Below are 22,865 nucleotides of genomic sequence, written 5' to 3' on the forward strand. Positions count from 1 at the left end.
CAATGAGCACATTTTGTAATACACATAATTTGGAAGCGTGGTTTAAAGCATGATACTGCATGATTCTGATAAAGCGTGTTGCAAGGGATCAGTGTCAGCCCCCCCCTCTCCCCGCTTGAGAAGAAGTGGGGAAATAAACAGAAGATAACTGAAAAATATCACTCTATCCGATACGGACGATACCATTGGTATCGAAAGTGTTGATATTTGGATCAATCTGCGGCGCTGCAAAGTAAACTAGTGAGGTCACATTCTTTCCGCAACAACACTTGTACAGGAACTTGGAACACCTTTACAGGTACACAGACACATTTGCTCTCTGTTTTTAGCCACACACAATCAACTATTATGTATTTAAAGACCCTGCCGATGTTCTTTCTTATTGTAAACTTTTTTTATCTTTTCTTTTTCTCTCATTGCGGCCGCTCTGCGAGCAGGTGAGGCATCCCGGGCTTCCTTGTGGAAACATGAGCGCTCCTCCACTCATGAAGATTGTCTTGTTTCTTATCGGGGCTTTGTACTCTCCTACAGGTATGTGTCCTAACTACGTACGCGTTTGTTTCTTTGCAATAAGCCTATTTTTTCACGTATTACTCAATTGTGTATGAATTACAGTATATGCAAACTATTTACCACTGTACTTGAACGCAACATCCCACTACAAAAATGCTCATTGAGGTGTGTTTGTTAAGGGACAACAATAGGTTCATAATTAGTGTGTGGATGATCAAGGTGTGCCATTGAAAGGCCGACTAATGTGTCTGTGTGGGTTTGTGAATACATTATATATTCTGGGTGCAGCTATTTTCCTTGTATGGCACAGGGAAATTCTATTGACAATCTTCACTATAATGCCTATTAAAATATTAAAAAATATATGTATATGCACACAATAATTTAAATTAATCATGATTAATCACAGTTGTTACAAAAGCTTTGCTTAACTTAACTATGGTACTTTTGTTGACAACACTGCGGTGGATATATCCTACAATGTGTCCAAGCCAGGAGTGTCAAACGTACGGCCCATGGGCCGGATCAGGCCAGCGAACAGGTTATATGCGGCCGGCGAGATGAGTTTGTTAAGTATAAAATTGAGCTGAAATTGTTTAATGAAAGAAACTGCTGATTTAAATGTGTCCACTGGGTGTCGCAATAACAATTCTGTTGGGCAAGCAAACGCTTTATACCGGGGCCAAGCAAGAGGTACGCAGCAAAGCGCATATAGCTTTGCTCCTCCCCTCGAACAAATGAAATGCAAAACCTGCAGTTTTAGGTCTTCTGCTTCGAACGCATTGACACCCTGATTGCCCCTAAATGTCTCTGTCAAAAATGAGAAAAGTGAGTGTAACTCAACCATCTTCAACAGTTTCTATCTTCATGTGTGTAGTTTGTTGAGTTAGCACCGTGTTAATACCTGGACAGAAGTTTGTTATTTATTTTGTAGATACACTGAGACGAAGTCTAAGTTGATTGTGTTTTTCAAACTGCACACATTTTTTTCCCTCAGAATTTGAAGTGCTTTGTCAAAAGGATTATTTGTGATTTGTACATTTTCAGAATGTGCTTGTTCTATTTTTGGTCAAAGAAAACAATCTGAAGCTGTCTTTACTTTTTAATTATCATGCCATGATTTTACCTGTCCGGCACACCTGGGAATAGATTTTCCTCCATGTGGCCCCTGAGCTAAAATAAGTTTGACACCTCTGGTCCAAGCACTGCTTGGACAATTGCGCCACAATGTGAACCCACACCAAACAAGAATGACAAACAAATTTTGGGAGAACATCCGCACCGTGACACAACAAAAACGCAACAGAACAAATACCCAGAATCCCATGCATCCCAAACTCTTCCGGGCATACTTGCCAACCCTCCCGGATTTTCCAGGAGACTCCCGAAATTCAGCGCCTCTCCCGAAAACCTCCCGGGACAAATTTTCTCCCGAAAATCTCCCGAAATTCAGGCGGAGCTGGAGGCCACGCCCCCTCCAGCTCCATGCGGACCTGATTGAGGACAGCCTGTTTTCACGTCCGCTTTCCCACAATATAAACAGCGTGCCTGCCCAATCACGTTATAACTATACAATGATCGAGGGCGAGTTCTTGGTTTCTTATGTGGGTTTATTGTTAGGCAGTTTCATTAACATCCTCCGGAGCCGCGGGTTGCCGACCCCTGATATAGAGGCATGTATGACTGTAATAACTTGAAGTAAATAATGAAGATAAAAAAACAATTACCAACAAAAATACAAAAATTTTTTTTTTTTACTAAAAGCAGTCTTTTTCTCACAATGTGTCGACTTTTTTCTTATCAAATTGGGAATGATTTCTCATATTCTTTCTGTTTCTGTAAGACTGCAATATTTTCTCGTAAAAGTATTACTTTTTTATGTAAAATTATTCCTTTTTAATGCAAAATGGCGACATTTGTCGTGTAAAATTCAGACTTTTTTCACAATTTTGCCCAGTAAAATTCCGATTATCATTACAATATTGCCAAAATTTTAAAGTTTTCTTATAAAATTGTGACTTTTGTTGAGTAATATCACAACTCTTTTCTTTTCATAAAATTGCCAAAATGTTAAGCTTTTCTTGTAAAATTGCGACTGTTACTGAGTAAAATTCCCACTCCAAAAAATTAACTAAACGCTTACCTTTTTTTATATTTGCATAGCATGTATACATTATTAATGTTGTAAATACATATCTTTATATATCTAGAAAGGGTAGTCCTAAAGAGGTCTCAAGAAGGCAACAATTATAAGAATGTGTGTGTGTGTGTGTGTCTGTGTGTGTGTGTGTACAACGTTCGCCAGGGATGATGTTACTGTTGTGTTGTTGCTTACTACAAAAATAATTGTCATTCTGCAAGGCAAAACTGTCAACGTTTCCATGAGTCAAGTCAATGCCGTCACAAAGACCCGCTTCTGGGTATTGATGGACGGCAAAGCTTGAGATGTTCTGCGGTGTTTACTTCATGCGCAGATTCGCAAGATCTCGTAAAAGTCTGTTGCTGTATCGCTGCACGGCGGAGACGCACCAGAACAGCGGTGGGGATTGCCGGACGGCAGATGGCGGTGCCGTTCCGTGGAGGTCACGTTTCGCTGGCATTCCGCATCGTGTGAAAATTAGGGGTCAGCGTGCTTACTACTTCTCTAGGAAATAAGCGGTATCACCATGGGTTTATGAAAGTGGGCTAATCAATCACGGTTTTACGATAACTAAAATTTGAAACAGTAATAATAAACATCTGGAATTTTAACTTCGGGTTATCATCAATATCAATAATTGTTACATCCCTACAGTAGTTGTATCTGTCCCTTTGTATTAACTAATTAAATCAGGGGTCTTCAACAGGGGGTCCACACAGGTGCTGCAGGAGTTTGTGAAATTTTTGGTTGATTAGCCTTTTAAGAGGTATATATCTTTATTTTCCTACCACAATTATTCCACAAATTTAAACATCTTAAAAGACCCACTGTACCTTGCAGGTTTAAAAAAACATTTACATTTACACATTCCAATGTATTTTATACAGTAAATCCCGCCCTCATACGGCTTCTCGTACGTAACGGCATAACTATGTATGTACGTTACATATGCATGCGCATTAGCTTTAAGTGTTGTTAGCTAATGATAGCAATTTGGATAGCTAGCGTTAGCTGTCATTAAATGTATATTCTATCATAACAACAACATGACTGTTAAATTGTTCTTTGCTTCTCTTGGACTGCTTTTGTATGTGTGCACGCGCTCCATGTGCGTACGTGTTGACGAGCCAGACTGAGTTACCACTGTAAACATCAATCATTTAATTTAGGTCGGTAAAAATGTTTATTACATAAACTTTGTAATTGGTCAAATATAGACAATTGTCAAACAAATGTGTTCTGTTAAACCATTAATGGTAATAAGCTAGCGGGTGGTGTTCTTGTTATATTTTTGTTTTGAAAAATGTTATTGTGAGGAAGTTGCAAACAACACCTTTAAGGTAGCTGGTGATTGGCGCTCTAGTTGACAGCTAAGAATTAACGGGCTTGTTGCCAGCTAGCGATTAGCGTGCTAGCTGCCAGCTAGCTATTAGCGGACACTTTTTTACAGGTAGGGGGTCCCTGATCCATCTCTCCATCAGTTTGGGGATGTGGAAAATGTTGAGAACCCCTACATTAGAACAAATTCGGCCATGGATGATTGTGTGCCCAGGTTTTTACTTACAATGGATGCCATTAGTCCTTGTTGCCCTACTTTTGTTATCCTAGACAACACAAGTACAAGAGTGCCAATAGACCTATTGTTTTTTTTGACTACCTTTGCACTACGACAGGCACCACCCAATCCCCCAGCCCTGTTAACGTCAGCTTCTCTTCGGTGAACCTGAGAAACGTTCTCCAGTGGCTCCCTGGAAACACGACGCTGGATGGCACTCGCTTCATCGTGCAGTATGCCTTGTAAGCAAAGACGCCAAGTGACAAGACATGACAATACTTTTTAGCTTCATGTTTCCTTTCCTTGTAGGTACGGAGACAGCAAAGGGAGTAGGGTCAACTGGAGGCCCGTGGAAAAGTGCAAGGGAAAAACGGAGACACACTGCGACTTGACGCGCGAAACGTGGGATGAGAAGAACAACTACTATGGAAGAGTACGCTCGGTTGTGGGCTCCAGGGTCTTCTCCAAGTGGGCTGTGACTCAAAGGAGATTCAATCCGAAGTCTGACAGTAAGATAAACGCAGGACATGCAGACTTGCACAATAACGGGTTTAGTTTGATTGACAAACATCACATCTTAATCATTCACTGTTCCAATAGGAGTAGGAAAAAGCAGAGCTTATTATTGATCGTTTGTGTGTTCACTCTGTGTTGAAATGTTACCGTTAAGGGAGGGAAAGGAAAAGAGAATGTGGAACAATAGTTTAATGGCTTACTGCATGCAGTTACTGCAGCACGGTGAAAGAGGGGTTAGTGCGTCTGCCTCACAATACAAAGGTCCTGGGTTCGCTCCTGCGCTCGGGATCTTTCTGTGAGGAGTTTGCATGTCCTCCCCGTGACTGCGTGGGTTCCCTCCGGGTACTCCGGCTTCCTCCCACTTCCAAAGACATGCACCTGGGGATAGGTTGATTGGCAACACTAAATTGGCCCTAGTGTGTGAATGTGAGTGTGAATGTTGTCTGTCTATCTTTGTTGGCCCTGCGATGAGGTGTTGACTTGTCCAGGGTGTACCCCGCCTTCCACCCGATTGTAGCTGAGATAGGCTCCAGCGCCCCCCGCGATCCCGAAGGGAATAAGCGGTAGGAAAATGGATGGATGGATGCATGAAAGAAAGATGTAAATAAATGAATTAAATGAGTAAATAAATAATAATAAAAAAACTACATTAATTAAAAAAATATTATTCACATTAAATGATCATAATATGCTGTAATATTTAATTCAGTTACTCAAAAATAAATACATAGAAAATAATCTCACATAAATGAAGATATTAAAGGGCACCTGATATAGACAACTTCCTTGTGGTCTAGATCATGGGTTCTTAACCTTTTTGACATGGCCAGCCCATGGCATAAACACTCTGTGCCAGTGATTCTCAAACTGTGGTACGGTACACGGGCTTCATCTAGTGCAGTGGTTCTTAACCTTGTTGGAGGTACCGAACCCCACCAGTTTCATATGCGCCTTCACCGAACCCTTCTTTAGTGAAAAATAAAATGTTTTGTTTTTTTCAAATATAAGACAAAGTTATGTTTTTTCTACTGGTGCACAAAATGAACACAAAATGAACCGTGCATGAACATCACCTTGTTCAAAGAACAAAACCAACACAGTGCATAAACTCACAACAAATTACACACCTGCAAATCAGTGTGACTTCTGCTGTTGCCGTATCCATAATACGCCGATAGGGAGACGTTTTTATTTTCACGATGAGTCGGGTGTGTCTTGACCTCCACAGCGGAGGCTCCGCCGAACCCCTGAGGCCGACTCACCGAACCCATAGGGTTCGATCGAACCCAGGTTAAGAATCACTTGATTAAAGGCCTACTGAAATGAAATTTTTTTATTTAAACGGGGATAGCAGATCTATTCTATGTGTCATACTTGATCATTTCGCGATATTGCCATATTTTTGCTGAAAGGATTTAGTATAGAACAACGACGATAAAGATCGCAACTTTTGGTATCTGATAAAAAAAGGCTTGCCCCTACCGGAAGTAGTGTGACGTAGTCAATTGAACATATACGCAAAGTTCCCTATTGTTTACAATGATGGCCGCGTGAAGTGAGAGAGATTCGGACCGAGAAAGCGACGATTTCCCCATTAATTTGAGCGAGGATGAAATATTTTTAAATGAGGAAAGTGCAAGTGAAGGACTACTGGGGAGTGGAAGATGCTGTGAGAGCCGGGGGTGACCTGATATTCAGCTGGAAATGACTACAACAGTAAATAAACACAAGACATATATATACTCTATTAGCCACAACACAACCAGGCTTATATTTAATATGCCACAAATTAATCCCGCATAAAAACACCTAGGTGTTTGTTATGCTAGCTCCTAGCTACTAGCTCGAGCTAGTTATAGCTCGAGCGGGTAATATGGACGGGATCCTGTATATATAACCCGCCAATACAATTCAAACACCTGCACAACACACACACTCACTCAGCCCAAACAACCGTTCACCTAACCCAAGGTTCATAAAGCTTATATATTTAATCAAAGTTACGTACATGACACGCACGTACTGGCAAGCAATCAAATGTTTGGAAGCGCGCGGGTGGGACCTGATATTCAGCTGGGAATGACTACAACAGTAAATAAACACAAGACATATATATACTCTATTAGCCACAACACAACCAGGCTTATATTTAATATGCCACAAATTAATCCCGCATAAAAACACCTAGGTGTTTGTTATGCTAGCTCCTAGCTACTAGCTCGAGCTAGTTATAGCTCGAGCGGGTAATATGGACGGGATCCTGTATATATAACCCGCCAATACAATTCAAACACCTGCACAACACACACACTCACTCAGCCCAAACAACCGTTCACCTAACCCAAGGTTCATAAAGCTTATATATTTAATCAAAGTTACGTACATGACACGCACGTACGGGCAAGCAATCAAATGTTTGGAAGTGCGCGGGTGGGACCTGATATTCAGCTGGGAATGACTACAACAATAAATAAACACAAGACATATATATACTCTATTAGTCACAACACAACCAGGCTTATATTTAATATGCCACAAATTAATCCTAATGCTAGCTCCTAGCTCCTAGCTACTAGCTCGAGCTAGTTATAGCAAGCGATCAAATGTTTGGAAGCGCAGCTGTGTACTCACGTTATCGCAACTGTGTATCCAAATCAAAGTCCTCCTGGTAAGAGTCTCTGTTGTCCGAGTTCTTCCATCTTGACTGCATCTTTCGGGAATGTAAACAAAGAAGCGCCGGCTGTGTACGTGTTGTTGCTGACTTCCCTCGCAAAATAGACACTTCGCACCGACAACTTTCTTCTTTGCTTGCTCAGCTTCTTTCTCCATAATGCAATGAACAAATTGCAACAGATTCACCAACACAGATGTCCAGAATACTGTGGAATAATGAGATGAAAACAGAGCTATTTCGTATTGACTTCAATGGTGTCCGAATACTTCCGTTTCAATGATTGACGTCACGCGCATACGTCAACCCTCAGAGGCGTTTCGAACCGGAAGTTTAGCGGGAAATTTAAAATTGCACTTTATAAGTTAACCCGGCCGTATTGGCATGTGTTGCAATGTTAAGATTTCATCATTGATATATAAACTATCAGACTGCGTGGTCGGTAGTAGTGGCTTTCAGTAGGCCTTTAAAGTACAGTGTTTTATTTTCCTATATTCTAACACAGTGTTACTGTTCAAACTGTGTGTAATGTTACAGTGGCCAAAAATATGAAATATACCTGTTAAATGAAACCTCTGCCTCGTTTTTAATGAATACCTAGGCCTAATACGCTACTGTATTTTAATGTTGGTCATTATTGTGGTACTAGGACAGCCACGCTTTTTCTGAGGCGGTACTAAAAAAGTCTGAGAACCGCTTTATACAATTGTGTAGGCCCACAGTTATAAAATAAGACGTTAAGATAAAACAATTTTGCTGTCAAAGTTTAATAATAAAATTGTTCGACTCAAATTATGAATGTGGAACAATACCTAAACTGTGGAACACTATTAATAGCTGTATAACTATATGGAACACTTCACTCTTCATTAAAGACAAATAATGTAATCAAAGCTCACATTTATGAATTCACACACACCACCAACATTTGGGAAGCAGCACAATAGAATAAATGTAAAAATGAAAGGGACAAGCGGTAGAAAAAAGATGCATGGATGGATATAATTAATCTATTTGTGGCAGCATCGGAGAAAGTTATGATTAGGTTTCACTTTTTCATCTCATAGTTGTGGTGTGTTAAAGGACCCTTGATTAAAGTTTGAATTCACTAGTAACTCCCAACAGATGCACTTATAATGATATAATAATTCCTATTATCATAATGATTTATATGATTATTATCCACTGGACTCCTGATGATAATCCTACATGAATCAGCTAATATCTACCTTATTATGAAGTGAAGGGTAACTTGACAAATTTATAATTATATTAAATGAGGCCACAAATAAAAACTTGTTGAGGGCCACAAAAAGCTTACAGCCATCCCGGATGCAGTGCTGAAATAGATATATTTTAACTAAGTTCATAATGAATAATAATAAATAAATAAATAATAATATCAAATACATAATAAATAGGGATCTTAAAAACTGTCAATGAAATTAAAGTGCAAATACAAATACAGCCTTATAATCTCCAAATTCAAACTTGAAATAGTTTTTAACGTTGTTTAAGGTTGCTGTTAATTTATGTGACAAGCAAACAATCACAACTCAGTAATCACTTGGTCATATTTTTTGTGCTTAAGAAACGTTTCTATGACTTTTGCTCCAGACTTCTTCTGATGGTTTAAACTTAGTTAAAATACACTTTTAAAGAAAAGAGTATTACACCACTGCGGCCCATACGTCAGAATCAAACATTTTTTTCATGCATGCTAACTTTTAGAACACTCATGTTAGCATGCTTGCTTCATTTGCTTATTGTGTAAGTATACACCCAAGAGTTATACATTTAGTTACTGTGATAATTGTTAGCATATCACTTCGGCTTCAGTTTTTCAGCATTCACAAGCAATTTTTACATAATTTTCTAGTTTGTGATATAATATTTATATGTACAAATATTGTTCTCAGACAGTAAACATCTTTTTTTCTTAGCGACATTTGGACCGCCTCTGCTGTCAGTGGAGGTTGAGGACAACAAGGCCATCATCCATCTGAAAGGTCCAATCAGATACCAGACAGATGACCATGCTCCGCCCATTTACATGGCAACACTGTACCCCAGGATGACTTATAACCTCTCGGTGCACAACAGCCGTCATGACCAGGTGGTGAGTGCTTAAATGAGTGTAAAATAAATTGTCTGCGCATGAAAAGATGTGTTCTTAAAGAAAGTGGGGCTGTATGCTGGCAGCATCACTTCCCAGTCATATCCACCCCGTACACATACCGGATGATGGATTACGACGCCGAATACTGCTTCTCCGCCGAAGCCAGAAGCGCCCTGCGCTTTCAGTGCCAGCCATCTGAGCGTTACTGCCTAACCAGCAGCAAAGGTGCAAATCAATTATTAATCTGCCTGTCACCCTGTCAACTGATGCTTATATCGCTCGGTTATTCCCCTAGATCCCAGATCAAACCAGCTGCAGAGGGTGGTTGTGGGTATTGTGGTTCTGTCGGTGTGCATCTGTATTCCTCTCGTGGTGGGTTACTTTCTCTACCACTACCTGACAGGCAAAGAACAGAAGACACCCTTCATTCTGGTAACTTTCTTACACTATCTACAGCTCTCATACACATTTTACTTTGTTACACTATCTACAGCTCTCATACACATTTTAATTACAGTATAACTTCTGAGTAGTCAGTGTGCAGCTTGTATAGTAGTATCCGCAGTGTTGGGCGGTGGCTCGTTACATGTAGCGAAGCTACGTAGCTTAACTACATTTCCCAGTAGCTTGACAGTAGCTTCGCTACTTTTTAAACAAGTAGCAATTTCCGTTGTTTAGCTTTTTTTAGATCCATGTAGCGGGTAGCATAGATACAAAGCTACAAGCTGCAAAAGAAGAGAGAGCGAGAAGAGAAAGAGAAAAGAAAGGGAGAAATGGACTACTGCAACTCCATAGGCAGGGGACAAAAAAATACGGGAAAAATTCATGATGATTGGTTGGTTTACGTATAAGAAAATCCATGATGATTGGTATGTTTTCTATGATGAGTCACGATTGGTTAAGATTAGGGCAAAACATTACAGACAGGCCTAGTAGAGGCAAGTTAGGGTGGGTCATCGAACCATGAAGAGAAATCACAACAGACACGGACATCCCAAATGATGACGATGGAGTCGGAGAAGAGAATTGGGAATATTCAAGCGGGCGATATAAAAGAAAAAAAACATTCTATTCCTTAGATTTTTCTTTTAGCGATGCAGACGGCGTCCAGAAAACCCACAATGAGTCTACTTGGCCACATTTGGACAAATGTATGCGTGTGGATAAAACAATGCCCAAAATATTCATTTTAGTTGTTTACCTTGTAAGCCTAAATCATAACTGCTCTCGACATGGAAGACGTAGAACACACATTTAAGAACACACATTAAGGGGAGTTGAGTTCAAAGTGTTATGGCACATAAATATTCTCAACTGCTCCCAAACAACACGCAAGTCATTGTTTTTATGTTAAGATAGATATATGCTGTTTTTCATTTACTGTAGGTAGAGAAAATGAATAGCATTCGTTAGCATAGGGTTAGGCCACGGGTCGGCAACCTTTACCACTCAAAGAGCCATTTTGACCCGTTTCACAAATTAAAGAAAACAATGGTAGCCACAAAACTCTTTTGAAATTTAAAATTAAATAACACTGCATATAAAGTTTTTTTTTGCTTTGTGCTATGTATAAACAAACTATTATGGGTTACATTTATGAAATCAATGAACGTCTGCAGAGAAAATGAAAAAATGAATTTCTGCATGCAACAAAACGTTTTTAACTCCGAAAAAGACGTCGGGTTGAAGGTTAAGTAAAATACTTAATGTCTATTTAAGTCCTCCTTGTAGTAATGAAAAAACTAAACGCCAAACTTAAATTATCCACTGGCAGAGAACCAAAAATGCCGTCCTCTATCTCTGTGCCGTCATCCTTTTACTGGCGCCGTGCAGTCAGCTGCCAACCTGAATATTAAAATGTCTATTTCACTGAACAGTTAAAAAATATTAATATATGCAAAATTATAGGAAATTAATATATTTATCATACTTGGTCAATGTGATTTCTGCTCCTGAAGCTCAGCGCACAGTGTCTCCACATTAGGGCTGTATGACGTCACCTTTATCTTCACACAGGATTGTAAACTGTCATCTGTGAGGCGTGTGCGATGTTGGTGGTAGCGTGGTGGGGGGGGGGGGTGTATTGTAGCCAGGAAGAGTTTGGGCTGCAAGGGATTCTGGGTATTTGTTCTGTTGTGTTTATGTTGTGTTATGGTGCGGATGTTCTCCCGAAATGTGTTTGTCATTCTTGTTTGGTTTGGGTTCACAATGTGGCGCATATTTGTAACATTGTTAAAGTTGTTTATACGGCAACCCTCAGTGTGACCTGTAAGGCTATTGATCAAGTATGCCTTGCAGTTACTCATGTGTGTCAGCAGAAGCCGCATACAACATATGACTGGGCCGGCACGCAGTTAGTATGGTGTAAAACTGAATGCGATGACAGGTCGTAGAGGACGCTTAAGGCAGTGCCATCACGGCACGCCCTCAATGTTGTTATCCGGGTGAAAATCGGAGAATGGTTGCCCCGGGAAATTTTCGGGAGGGGCTCTGAAATTCGGGTCTCCCGGAAAAATCGTGAGGGTTGGCAAGTATGCAGCTGAGCCGCATCAGAGTGATCAAAGAGCCGCATGCGGCTCCGGAACCGCGGGTTGCCGACCCCTGGGTTAGGCCAAAGAAAAGGCACACTAAAATAAATACATACAGTGGGGTGTGGGGCCAGAAGGAGTTGTAAATGACAGTTAATAGTAATCAATCATCAATCAATGTTTATTTATATAGCCCTAAATCACAAGTGTCTCAAAGGGCTGCACAAGCCACAACGACATCCTCGGTACAGAAAAAACTCACCCCAGTGGGATGTCGATGTGAATGACTATGAGAAACCTTGGAGAGGACCGCATATGTGGGTAATAAGGGGATGGACCCTTATTGGGCCATTTAGTTCCATATGTACACTCTTGGTTACATTAACATTATTATCAATATAAGAACTTCAAATGTAGAAGTTGAGGAGGAATTTTTGTTTGACTCTGTTCCACAGTCAGAAAAATATGTTTACTTTAAATATGTTCAGTTTTATTGATTTCCGTTCATGTAAAGATGGAGTTTGTTACAGGGGAAGTGCACTTTAAAAAATGTTTTGCCTACCGTTCACAATCATTATGAAAGACGTGATGATGACGGATGTATTTTTAAATGTATTCTATAATACATTAATGTATTCTAAGTATATATGTAATGTAGTAACAGGCACATGTATAATAAGATGTAATATTTTCATATTTTGATCATTTTATCTGACTGCAGATACTATCGGCCAATAAATGCTTTAAAATGTAATATCGAAATGATCGGTATCGGTTTCAAAAAGTAAAATTCATGACTTTTTAAAACGCTGCTGTGCACGCAGACATAGGGAGAAGTACAGAGCGCCAATAAACCAAGGCACTGCCTTTGCGTGCCTGCCCAGTCACATAATATCTACGGCTTTTCACACACACGTGAATGCAAGGCATACTTGATCAACAGCCATACAGGTCACACTGAGGGTGGCCGTATAAACAACTTTAACACTGTTACAAATATGCGCCACACTGTGAACCTACACCAAACAAGAATGACAAACACATTTCGGGAGAACATCCGCACCGTTACACAACATAAACACAACAGAACAAATACCCAGAACCCCTTGCAGCACTAACTCTTCCGGGACGCTACAATATACACCCCCCGCTACCTAAAACCCCACCCCCCCCCACCTCAACCCCACCCACCTCAACCTCCTCATGCTCTCTCAGGGAGAGCATGTCCCAAATTCCAAGCTGCTGTTTTGAGGCATGTTAAAAAATATAATGCACTTTGTGACTTCAATAACAAATATGCCATGTTGGCATTTTTTCCATAACTTGAGTTGATTTATTTTGGAAAACCTTGTTACATTGTTTAATGCATCCAGCGGGGCATCACAACAAAATTAAGCATACTAATGTGTTAATTCCAGGACTATATATATCGTTATCGGTTGATTTCGGTATCGGTAATTAAGAGTTGGACAATATCGGAATATCGGATATTGGCAAAAAAGCCATTATCGGACATCTCTAATTTTAAGCATGCGCAGCGCATTAATTTCAAGAACGCATCACAACGTTTGCTTTTTTTCCCAACACCATAACTAATTACTGCTCACTGCAGACTTCATGAGAGCCAACAAACATAACAAAATAAGAAAACATCACTTACTCTACAAGGTCTGCTGTCTTTAAGATGCTGACTAATAGAATTTTGTTATATTCCTGTGGATGTTGAGCCAAGCGTCTTTTTGTGTCACTCTCGGCATTAGCTGGTCTAAATTGGCTGTCAAAATGTACCAACTTGTTGGAATTTGCCTCAGCCTTCTTCTAGACAGGTGAGATGCAAGATTTATGATCTACAATAAACTTCCTAGGAGCAGGGAAGCGAGAAAACAGCTGACTACTCGATTATATAAACATTGGCACACAAGCTTGTGATCACGGCTCTGCTATAAAAAGTTTGTCTGCGTTAGCGCTTATAATAACAATATTTTGAATACTTGGTTAATATTCAAGTCACAATAAGGAAAATGTTGTATTTTTGGCATTTTTTGTATGGTTATTTATTGGGGTTTTTGGGAGGAATAAAGGACCTCCCAATGGCTCTGGTGTAAACTGACTTTTATTTACGTTTATTTACAAGTTAGAATGCAGGAAAATAAAAACCCACCCGTCATGTCTTTCATAATGATTGTGAACGATAGGCAAAATTCGAAAAAAAAGTGCAGTTCCCCTTTAATGTCTCTTTTGTGAGACAAGCAGTTTGTTCCTTTGGCCAGGTTATTGTCATGTTGCCATTGTGGCTGCTGTTAAAACAGTAACTTATCCTGTGCTGAAAAGTATAAATTATGATGTTTATTCATCATTATTATTATTTTGTCATTGTCTTTTATTTAATTTGTTTTCTGTTTTTTCCCTCATTTTGTACATAGTAAGCAATTTAAATGAAAGACAAAGGGCATGTTTGTAGCTAGTGTTTATTTTAATAAACAAATAAATGTTTTCTCTTGTTTTGTGGAAAGTTGTACATTAAGTTAAATATTTATATAATGTAGCTTTAATGTAGCAAGCTACTTTTGCCGTGTAGCTTGTAGTGTAGCTCGCTGCAATTCTCTGGGGATATCTTCCCCTGTAGCTACATTTTATCAAGAGTAACTTGTAGCTTAGTTTACTACATTTTCTGAGTAGCTTGCCCATCATTGAGTATACGTTTGCTATCCACTGAAACACACAGCCATTGTTGTTTACACAAGTGAGTAAAAAGATAATTGTGTCTTTCCTGCAGTCAGACATGAGCTGGGGCTGCACAAGTGCCACCGACACCGGGTAGATGCGTTTCATTGAGTTTAAAGATACATTATAACATGTACTGTGACCATGGGAAACGGAAAATGGGCAGTTTTATACCAGTAGATGTTGTCAAGGGACAATATTATAGAAAACTAGAAAAAGTAATTTTGATAGAAATTGGTTGTGAATGCTTAAAAGGCGAAGCTGAACTAAAATGCTAAAATTTAGCACGCTAGCCAGATATCAAATCAAATCAACTTTATTTATAAAGCCCATTTAACATTTACCACAGGGGTAGCCAAAGTGCTGTACAGTGGGCAGGTTGAAAGATAACACAAAATAAACAAGCAAGCACACCACAACACAAACAGAGCACGACAAAAATAATAATAAAATAAAACATAAAAACAGGTTCACAGCAGGTGCATTGTGGGACACCATAGCAGGATGGAGCTCACTCAGTGTTAAAAGCCATGGAATAAATGTAGGTTTTTAAGAGCGATATAAAAACAGGAAGAGAGGAGGCCTGTCTAACACTTAAAGGTAAGCCGTTCCAGAGCTTGGGAGCAGCAGCGGCGAAAGCTCTGTCACCTCTAAGCTTCAGCCTTGTGTCAGGGACCGTCAATAGCAGCTGATCGGCTGATCTTAAGGATCGGGGGGGGGGGGGGGGGGCACTAAGGCTGAAGGAGGTCGGAGAGATATGTTGGAGCGAGGTGTTGTTTAGACTTTTAAAAACAAATAGTAGGAGTTTAAAATGTATTCGGTAACGCACAGGGAGCCAGTGAAGAGACGCTAGTATAGGGGTAATGTGCTCACGCCTGCGGGTCTGTGTTAGCAGACGAGCAGCAGAGTTCTGCACGAGCTGCAGGCGGGCGAGGGAGGCCTGGCTGATGCCTACGTTCAGGGCATTGCAGTAGTCAAGACGAGTTGAGATAAAGGCGTGGATTAATTTCTCAAGATCATGTACTGACAGAAACGGTTTCACTTTCGCTATTTGGCGTAGTTGATAAAAGCTTTTTTGTATGACGCTGCTGATTTGTTTTTCAAACTTAAAATCTGAGTCAAACTTTACCCCCAGGTTTGTGACACAGTCACTAAGATACTAGGACAGAGTGCAGAGGTCAACGTTGGTGGAGGGAGAGCGACTTGGACCGAACAACATTAACTTCTGTTTTGTTTTCATTTAGGCTCAGGAAGTTAACTGAAAGCCAAGTTTTGATGTCGTGCAGGCAGTCAATAAGATGTTGGACCGTGGTATTTTGTGCCATGGGAAAGTAGATCTGGCAATCATCGGCATAAAAATGAAATGCAATACCGTACTTCCTAAAAACAGAACCAAGGGGGAGAAGGTAAAGTGCAAATAAAATTGGGCCAAGGATTGAGCCCTGGGGGACCCCATGTGGTAGAGGAGCTGTGGAAGACATAAAACTGTCTACTTTTACACAAAAACTCCTGTCTGTTAGGTACGACCGGAACCAGTTGAGGGTGGCGTCAAAGAACAAAATATAACGACCCTTGGGTGTATACCTGCATTATGAGGAAAAAAGATACATATTAACATGTTAAAGTTAGCATGTTAACAGTTAGGTAACAAAATATTATACTATGTATACCTGCTAATGAGCTAAAAAGCTAACATGTTAATTTTAACATTCAAAGATTAGCATGCTTGAAGTAGCAAAATATTTACTCTTAAGTATTCATTTATTCATCCATTTTCAATACCGCTTATCCTGGCCACATTCTGTGATACAAGCTGAACACGACTACTCTAAAGTGCATTCGTTTCTACTGCCCTTGTCAAAACTAAGTAGTATCCCCAGGGAGGGATCAGGCTCTGCTTCACAATGTCACAGTACATGTTGGAATTTATTTTTCAAGCTGCACACTGGTCCGTCTGGAGCCTCCACTTTCACTGCCATCCACTTGGCAGCGCACCCTCTCTCTGCCGCACTGTTGTGACGAAACGGGAGCTGAGCCAGAAGGCAAAGCTCTCGGTCTACCGAGCTATCTACATTCCTACTCTCACCTATGGTCATGAAGTGTGGGTAATGACCGAAAGAATAAGATCGCGGATAGAAGCGGCTGAAATGAGTTTCCTCAGAAGGGTGGCTGGCATCTCCCTTAGAGATAGGGTGAGAAGTGCAGTCACCCGAGAGAGACTCGGAGTAGAGCTGCTGCTCCTTCGCTTGGAAAGGAGCCAGCTTAGGTGGTTCGGGCATCTCGTGCGGATGCCTCACGAGCGTCTCCCTAGGGAGGTCCTCGTTGCACGTCCCACTGGGAGGAGGCCCCGCGGCAGGCCAAGGACCAGATGGGGGGATTACATCTCCTCTCTGGCCTGGGAACGCTTCGGGATTCCCCAGGAGGAAGTCGCAAATGTTGCTCTGGAGAGGGAAGTCTGGGGGTCTTTGCTGGAGCTGCTGTCCCCGCGACCCGATTCCGGATAAGCGGTTGAAGATGGATGGATGGATGAAGCTGCACACTGACGACTATCTAATCCATTGAATGAGAGGGAAGTGTTGTCACTTTCTCATACTTCATTCTTTTGTCCCCTTAAGGATCAACCTTGGCTTTCAATTCGACCCCAGACCCTCCTGCCCGACAGGTTCTACCCTATCCTCATCCCCATTGTCACAAGCGATCTTTTGTCCGACACATCAAAAGGTGTTGTCAGGTCCGTGGATGTTCCTGCTCGCCATACCGTCTCCGAGTGCTACATCCCGCAGGAGTGCACACAAACTGTGTTAGAAAAAAGTGTGCAGACCCAAACGCCATCGTTTTCTCCTGTGCCCGATGTGAACATTGTGGAGGAGGGAGACTTTTCAAGGTCTTATGTGACCAATAGCCCTCCAAACGTCGAGACACCCTCCGAGGGTTTGATGGAGCAAGACGTGGAAACAAACAGGACCCTTGTCGAAGATGTTCCAAGAGAACCCTTCCTTCCTTGCTCCTACTGTGCACCCTCAAACGTCTCAACCGAAGACTATGCTGTCCTCTCGGTGATGGCAGTGGACGAAGATGAAGAGGACGTGTCTCTCCACATCAACTGGGACCCTCAGTTGAGAAAACTGTTGTTGCCAGGGACAGATAACAAACAGGAGGAAGAGGAGGAGCTGCGGTTGGACAACGTGCTCCTTCGACAGGTGTCCGAGGAAGAGGAGGAGCTGCGGTTGGACAACGTGCTCCTTCGACAGGTGTCCGAGGAAGAGGAGGAGCTGCGGTTGGACAACGTGCTCCTTCGACAGGTGTCCGAGGAAGAGGCGGGGCCACAGCAGGCGGACGATCCAGGCTTGTGTCTGGAGGATATTGTCAGCAAATGGAATTTGGTTATCTCCATGGAGGAGTAAGACAACATCTGTACCTGCCTCACTTAAAATAATCATAATATTAATCAAATAAAATACAAAATTATACATTTAATATAAATTAATTATTAAATTATTTTAATCAATTTAGTTAGAATAATGTTTTTAGAAAAATACAAATATTCTATGTTGTTTAATATACATTTTCATATTTAATTATTACATTATAACTATTTTGGAAAAATTAAAAATAATGATAATAAATAAAATAAATCTAGCACTATAGAATGGTCACCACTGTAATAAAAACTAACTAAAAACTTGTTTTACTACAAAAAGTGTCCAAACATGTATACGCCAAAACACTTAGGGCCTGATCTACTAAGATCCAAATACCACGCACTAAAAGCATGCGCAAACTCTAAAATAGTGTGTACCATTAGTGGGCGTGTTGTAGGACTGGGCGATATATCGATATACTCGATATATCGTGGGTTTGTCTCTGTGCGATATAGAAAATGACTATATCGTGATATTGGAGTATACGTTCTCACGCAGTTGCTTTTAGCTGCGGGCATTACACTACAGGCTCTCCTCGCTCTTTCCTGTGTCTCCTTCTCACAGACAGACAAGCACACCTTCTCACAGACAGACAAGCGCACCTTCTCACATACGTCACATACTGTCACGTCATACGTCACATACGTATACGCCCTCGTGGAGCAGAGAGGTAGCAGCATGGCTAAAGTTAGCTGTGATGCTAGCGGAGTGGTGCGAGTGGTAATACGTGAGAGAGAAGGTGCGAATCTGGTAACAAATGAAGGAGGAATGAATTCCCCCAAAAAACAGCAGGGGGTCCATCGTCTGGCGGTGGTTTGGCCTCAAGTGGGAATATGTCGAACAGACAACCGCAATTTGTCAAGTGTGGGGCAAAAGCGTTGCTATAAAAAGTAGCATTACTGCTAATATGTAGCATCATTGGAAAAGTCACCTGCTAGAGAATGAAGAGTGCTTACTCTGCATGTCAACATCTCCGTTCGGTGCCACACGACCACACCATCAAAATGGAGAGGCAAACATTTCCAGATCAACACCGTATGAAAAAAATAGTGATTTTTTTAGTTGTGATTTCCTTCTCTGCATGAAAGTTTAAAAGTAGCATATATTAATGCAGTATGAAGAAGAATGTTTTAATCATCATACTGCTGTGATTATATGCATCAAGTGTTTATTTAAGGCTAAGACAAAATATCGAGATATATATCGTGTATTGCGATATGGCCTTAAAATATTGCGATATTAAAAAAAGGCCATATCGCCCAGCCCTAGCGTGTTGTGTGTTATCTCCTAAGACTGTGTGTGCAATTAAAAAGTTGTGCAGACCGTCTGTCTTTGATGTGGCCAGATCATAGATGATCGCTTCGCCAACAGCAGCATCACGCAGGATCTGGGCACGGCTTTTCGCTGCTGCTGGGACAGTGATCCTACGCCTCTCGTCCTCTTTCTCGCCAGCTGCAGCGGCGTTCCACTCGCAGTAGCCACTCGCCGTAGCCACCTGTCGCTTCCCCGCTGGCTTCGGGGACACATGGCCTGGACACCCGCCACCAAATCCTCCATGCGCCCTCCCATGAGTTGAGATATTGTTCTTGTTTGGGGACTCTGGGACGTCTGGAATCCGTTTCTGGAAGGGGTGGAGGGTGTAGTGTGGGTACTGTCATGACCTGATATGGCCAGGTCAGACTTTGTACATTGTTTTTCCGCTGTTTAGGGTTTATTTCTATTAAAGCGCTCCGTCCCTCCTTTTGTTAACCTGCCACTTCTTGCTCTGAGCGCTGATTGAGCACACCTGCCTCTGTTTAGTGATCACGATGCTCACCTGCTTCTGGTCACTAATCAGAGAGGTTTATATGCCAGCCTCACCGGTCAGTCAGGGCTGAAACATTCATGTGGATTTGTAACTCTCCCTTTGTTTCATGTTTGCTTCAATTATGCTTTGCAAAGGACATTATATTTTTGCTTCATGTTTCATGTGTGCTTCCCTGTGGCTTTTGGGAATTAAAGAATGTTCTTACTTGCAAATTGTCGCCTGTTTCCGCATCTTGGGGTCACAACTATCGCAACTATGCTAACTAACTCCATATATGTTGCCACACGTATGTAAGATGGAGCTGCACAAATGCCAGTTTGCACGCCCTTTCTAGACATACTAAACAAATACGTAAAACACGGCTGCAGAACAATTTCATTCTTGATCAATCACATTCCATCCATTTTCTACCGCTTGTCCTTTTCGGGGTCGCAAGGGGTGCTGGAGCCTATCTCAGCTGCATTCGGGCGGTAGGCGGGGTACACCGTGGACAAGTCGCCACCTCATCACAGGGCCAACACAGATAGACAGACAACATTCATACTCACATTATCAATTACATTGTGTGTGCTAAATCATAATATTTGCATCTCTTCCCGACATTGTGGGCATTCTGATATAGTTTGCATATTTATGAATATGTCATGCTAAATGCGTTGGGTTCCATATTCGTCTCACTTAGGAGAGGCAAGTATATTAACACAGGCAAGCCTTTAGTAGATCAGGCCCTAAATTCTATTGTGAATAAAGACATTTTCTTTTTTCTGCAGTCACATCAATACCGTATCGGGATATGGATTTTTGCAAAACTTCTGTATCGCAAAACTCTTGTAACGGTTGATTATGTCGATTAAGGATGTGAATCTTGCAACAACTCACGATTTAATTGGATTACATTTTTTTGGATGAGGCTACGATTCAGAATCCATTCCCCATTCAACACAAGTCTGGCAATTTATGATTTGGTATATAGATGATAATAAAACATTTTCAAAACAGGTTGCATGTTAAAATAATTTATTTTGTCTATTGATGTATATCAGGGGTGGGCAATTAATTTTCACCAGGGGCCGCATAAGCAACCCGAGCACTGCTGGAGGGCCACACGACAATATTTCAATTAAATTTTGCTCAATATTATTTTTGATATACCGTAAGATAAATAATAATGATGATAATAATAATAATAATTAATAATAATAATTTAATTTAACCTAACTTAACTTTATACAAAAGCAGATTGCTTTTGATGGTCACTTTATCCTGCATTATCCAACATTTTTCCCCATCAGATTTGGACAACCATCTGTTGTTAAAAATAGTTTTTAATCATATTTATTTTATATTGTTTTTTATATTGGTTTTATATGTAATTGTTTTTTCTTTTTATTCAGTCATTGGTGGAGCTAAGGATAATATTTGAATATTGTTTGTAATATTGTTGTGAAGCACTTTGGAAACATTTTGTTGTTTAAATGTGCTATATAAATAAAGTGGATTGGATTGTCACACCTGCCAGCTTGTCCCAACACGCATTTACTTCTGTGAACAAGTCATTACCTGGGGTTGTCTCTTTAATTGACTGCATCAGAGCTCTCATCCAAAGTTAGCGAAAAACAGTCCATGTCTCCGGGCATTATCAGCGCAACAAAGTCCAATAAGCACTCCTTAATAAACTCTCCGTCAGAAAACGCCTTACTTTTTCTGGCGCTTTTGTGAGAAATGACGAAACTTGTCCTGACGGCTGCATCTCTGGGGGTGTGAAATATGGCACAAAGTCCTTGTTGGGTTTGCAGTTTTACCATCAACGCATCAGCCTCCCTTGCGCGCGCTTCATCAGACACATTCCGGTATTTTCCCTCGTGTTTCTTCGTGTAGTGGCGATTAAAATGATATTTAAACACAGCAACCTGTGTACCACACATTAAGCACACGGCTTTACCATTAATTTATGTAAAGAAATACTTGGCAGTCCATGTCTTGTTGGAAACACGCCATTCCTCATCAACTTTTCTTTTTTTAGCGTCTCATCACTTGTCTCTATGCACCTTCACTCACAGGTTCCCCCCGGACATACGGCATAAATAACACATTTCAAAATAAAAGCAGCACAGTTGTATTGCGCGCACGACATAGATGTTTTTTAAACTTTATTTTGTAATTTGTAATTGCGCCGTTCAATTCACTCACAATCGCACACGCGGAAGTAATACAAATAACGCTTTTCAAAACAAAAGCAGCACCGTTGTATTGCACACTCGACATAGATACTTTTTGAAATTTATTTTGTAATTTATGATTGGCCTCACGCGGGCCGGACAGGGTTGCGCAAAGGGCCGGATGCGGCCCGCGGGCCGTACAATGCCCAGGTCTGATGTATATGCACAGCATAAACATGGCCTAAAAAACACTTTTTCTAAATTCAGAATCGTAATAAATAAAAATTGTGATGGGAATCAATTTTTTCCAGCACCCCTAATGCCAACAGCTTTACTTGTACCCCTGTGGCCCCTCTGTCCTCTGTATGAGGATTTATGACTCTTTAGGGGAACCGTACTTTAGCTAGAAGTCATGACAGCAGCGTTTTTAGCTCGATTAGGTTTGTAGATCACTTTATCCTTTGAATATGCACATAATGCACACGAAAGCAGAGAAAAAAATTATGCCAGACACACGTACACAATTGTCTTTTATTGAACAATATTGCAGTCTAAAACAGCACATTTGTCAATATAAACAAGTATCAAATAATTATAGTTGCATATTACTTACACATACAAAGTCTCCGAGGCAGAAGCCTTTTAGAAAGTAGCCAGTAACAAACGTGTCCGCATCATTCAACTTACTGCGTCATGAGCTTAACGTCATGA

General features: G+C 40.9%; 1 protein-coding gene across 1 annotated transcript; it reads left to right on the plus strand.

The window, feature by feature from the left end:
- Positions 1 to 234: 234 nt before the first annotated feature.
- il20ra (interleukin 20 receptor, alpha) lies at positions 235 to 21,397 on the plus strand. The gene is made up of 9 exons (XM_062045081.1): positions 235 to 298; positions 438 to 531; positions 4,327 to 4,450; positions 4,518 to 4,717; positions 9,339 to 9,514; positions 9,598 to 9,739; positions 9,810 to 9,946; positions 17,382 to 18,166; positions 19,641 to 21,397. The coding sequence occupies exons 2-9, from the start codon at positions 468 to 470 to the stop codon at positions 19,762 to 19,764; spliced, it is 1,752 nt and encodes a 583-aa protein (XP_061901065.1). The 5' UTR covers positions 235 to 298; positions 438 to 467; the 3' UTR covers positions 19,765 to 21,397.
- The last annotated feature ends 1,468 nt before the right edge of the window (positions 21,398 to 22,865 follow it).

Source organism: Entelurus aequoreus, linkage group LG04, assembly GCF_033978785.1.
Source record: "Entelurus aequoreus isolate RoL-2023_Sb linkage group LG04, RoL_Eaeq_v1.1, whole genome shotgun sequence".
Lineage (NCBI taxonomy): Eukaryota > Metazoa > Chordata > Actinopteri > Syngnathiformes > Syngnathidae > Entelurus > Entelurus aequoreus.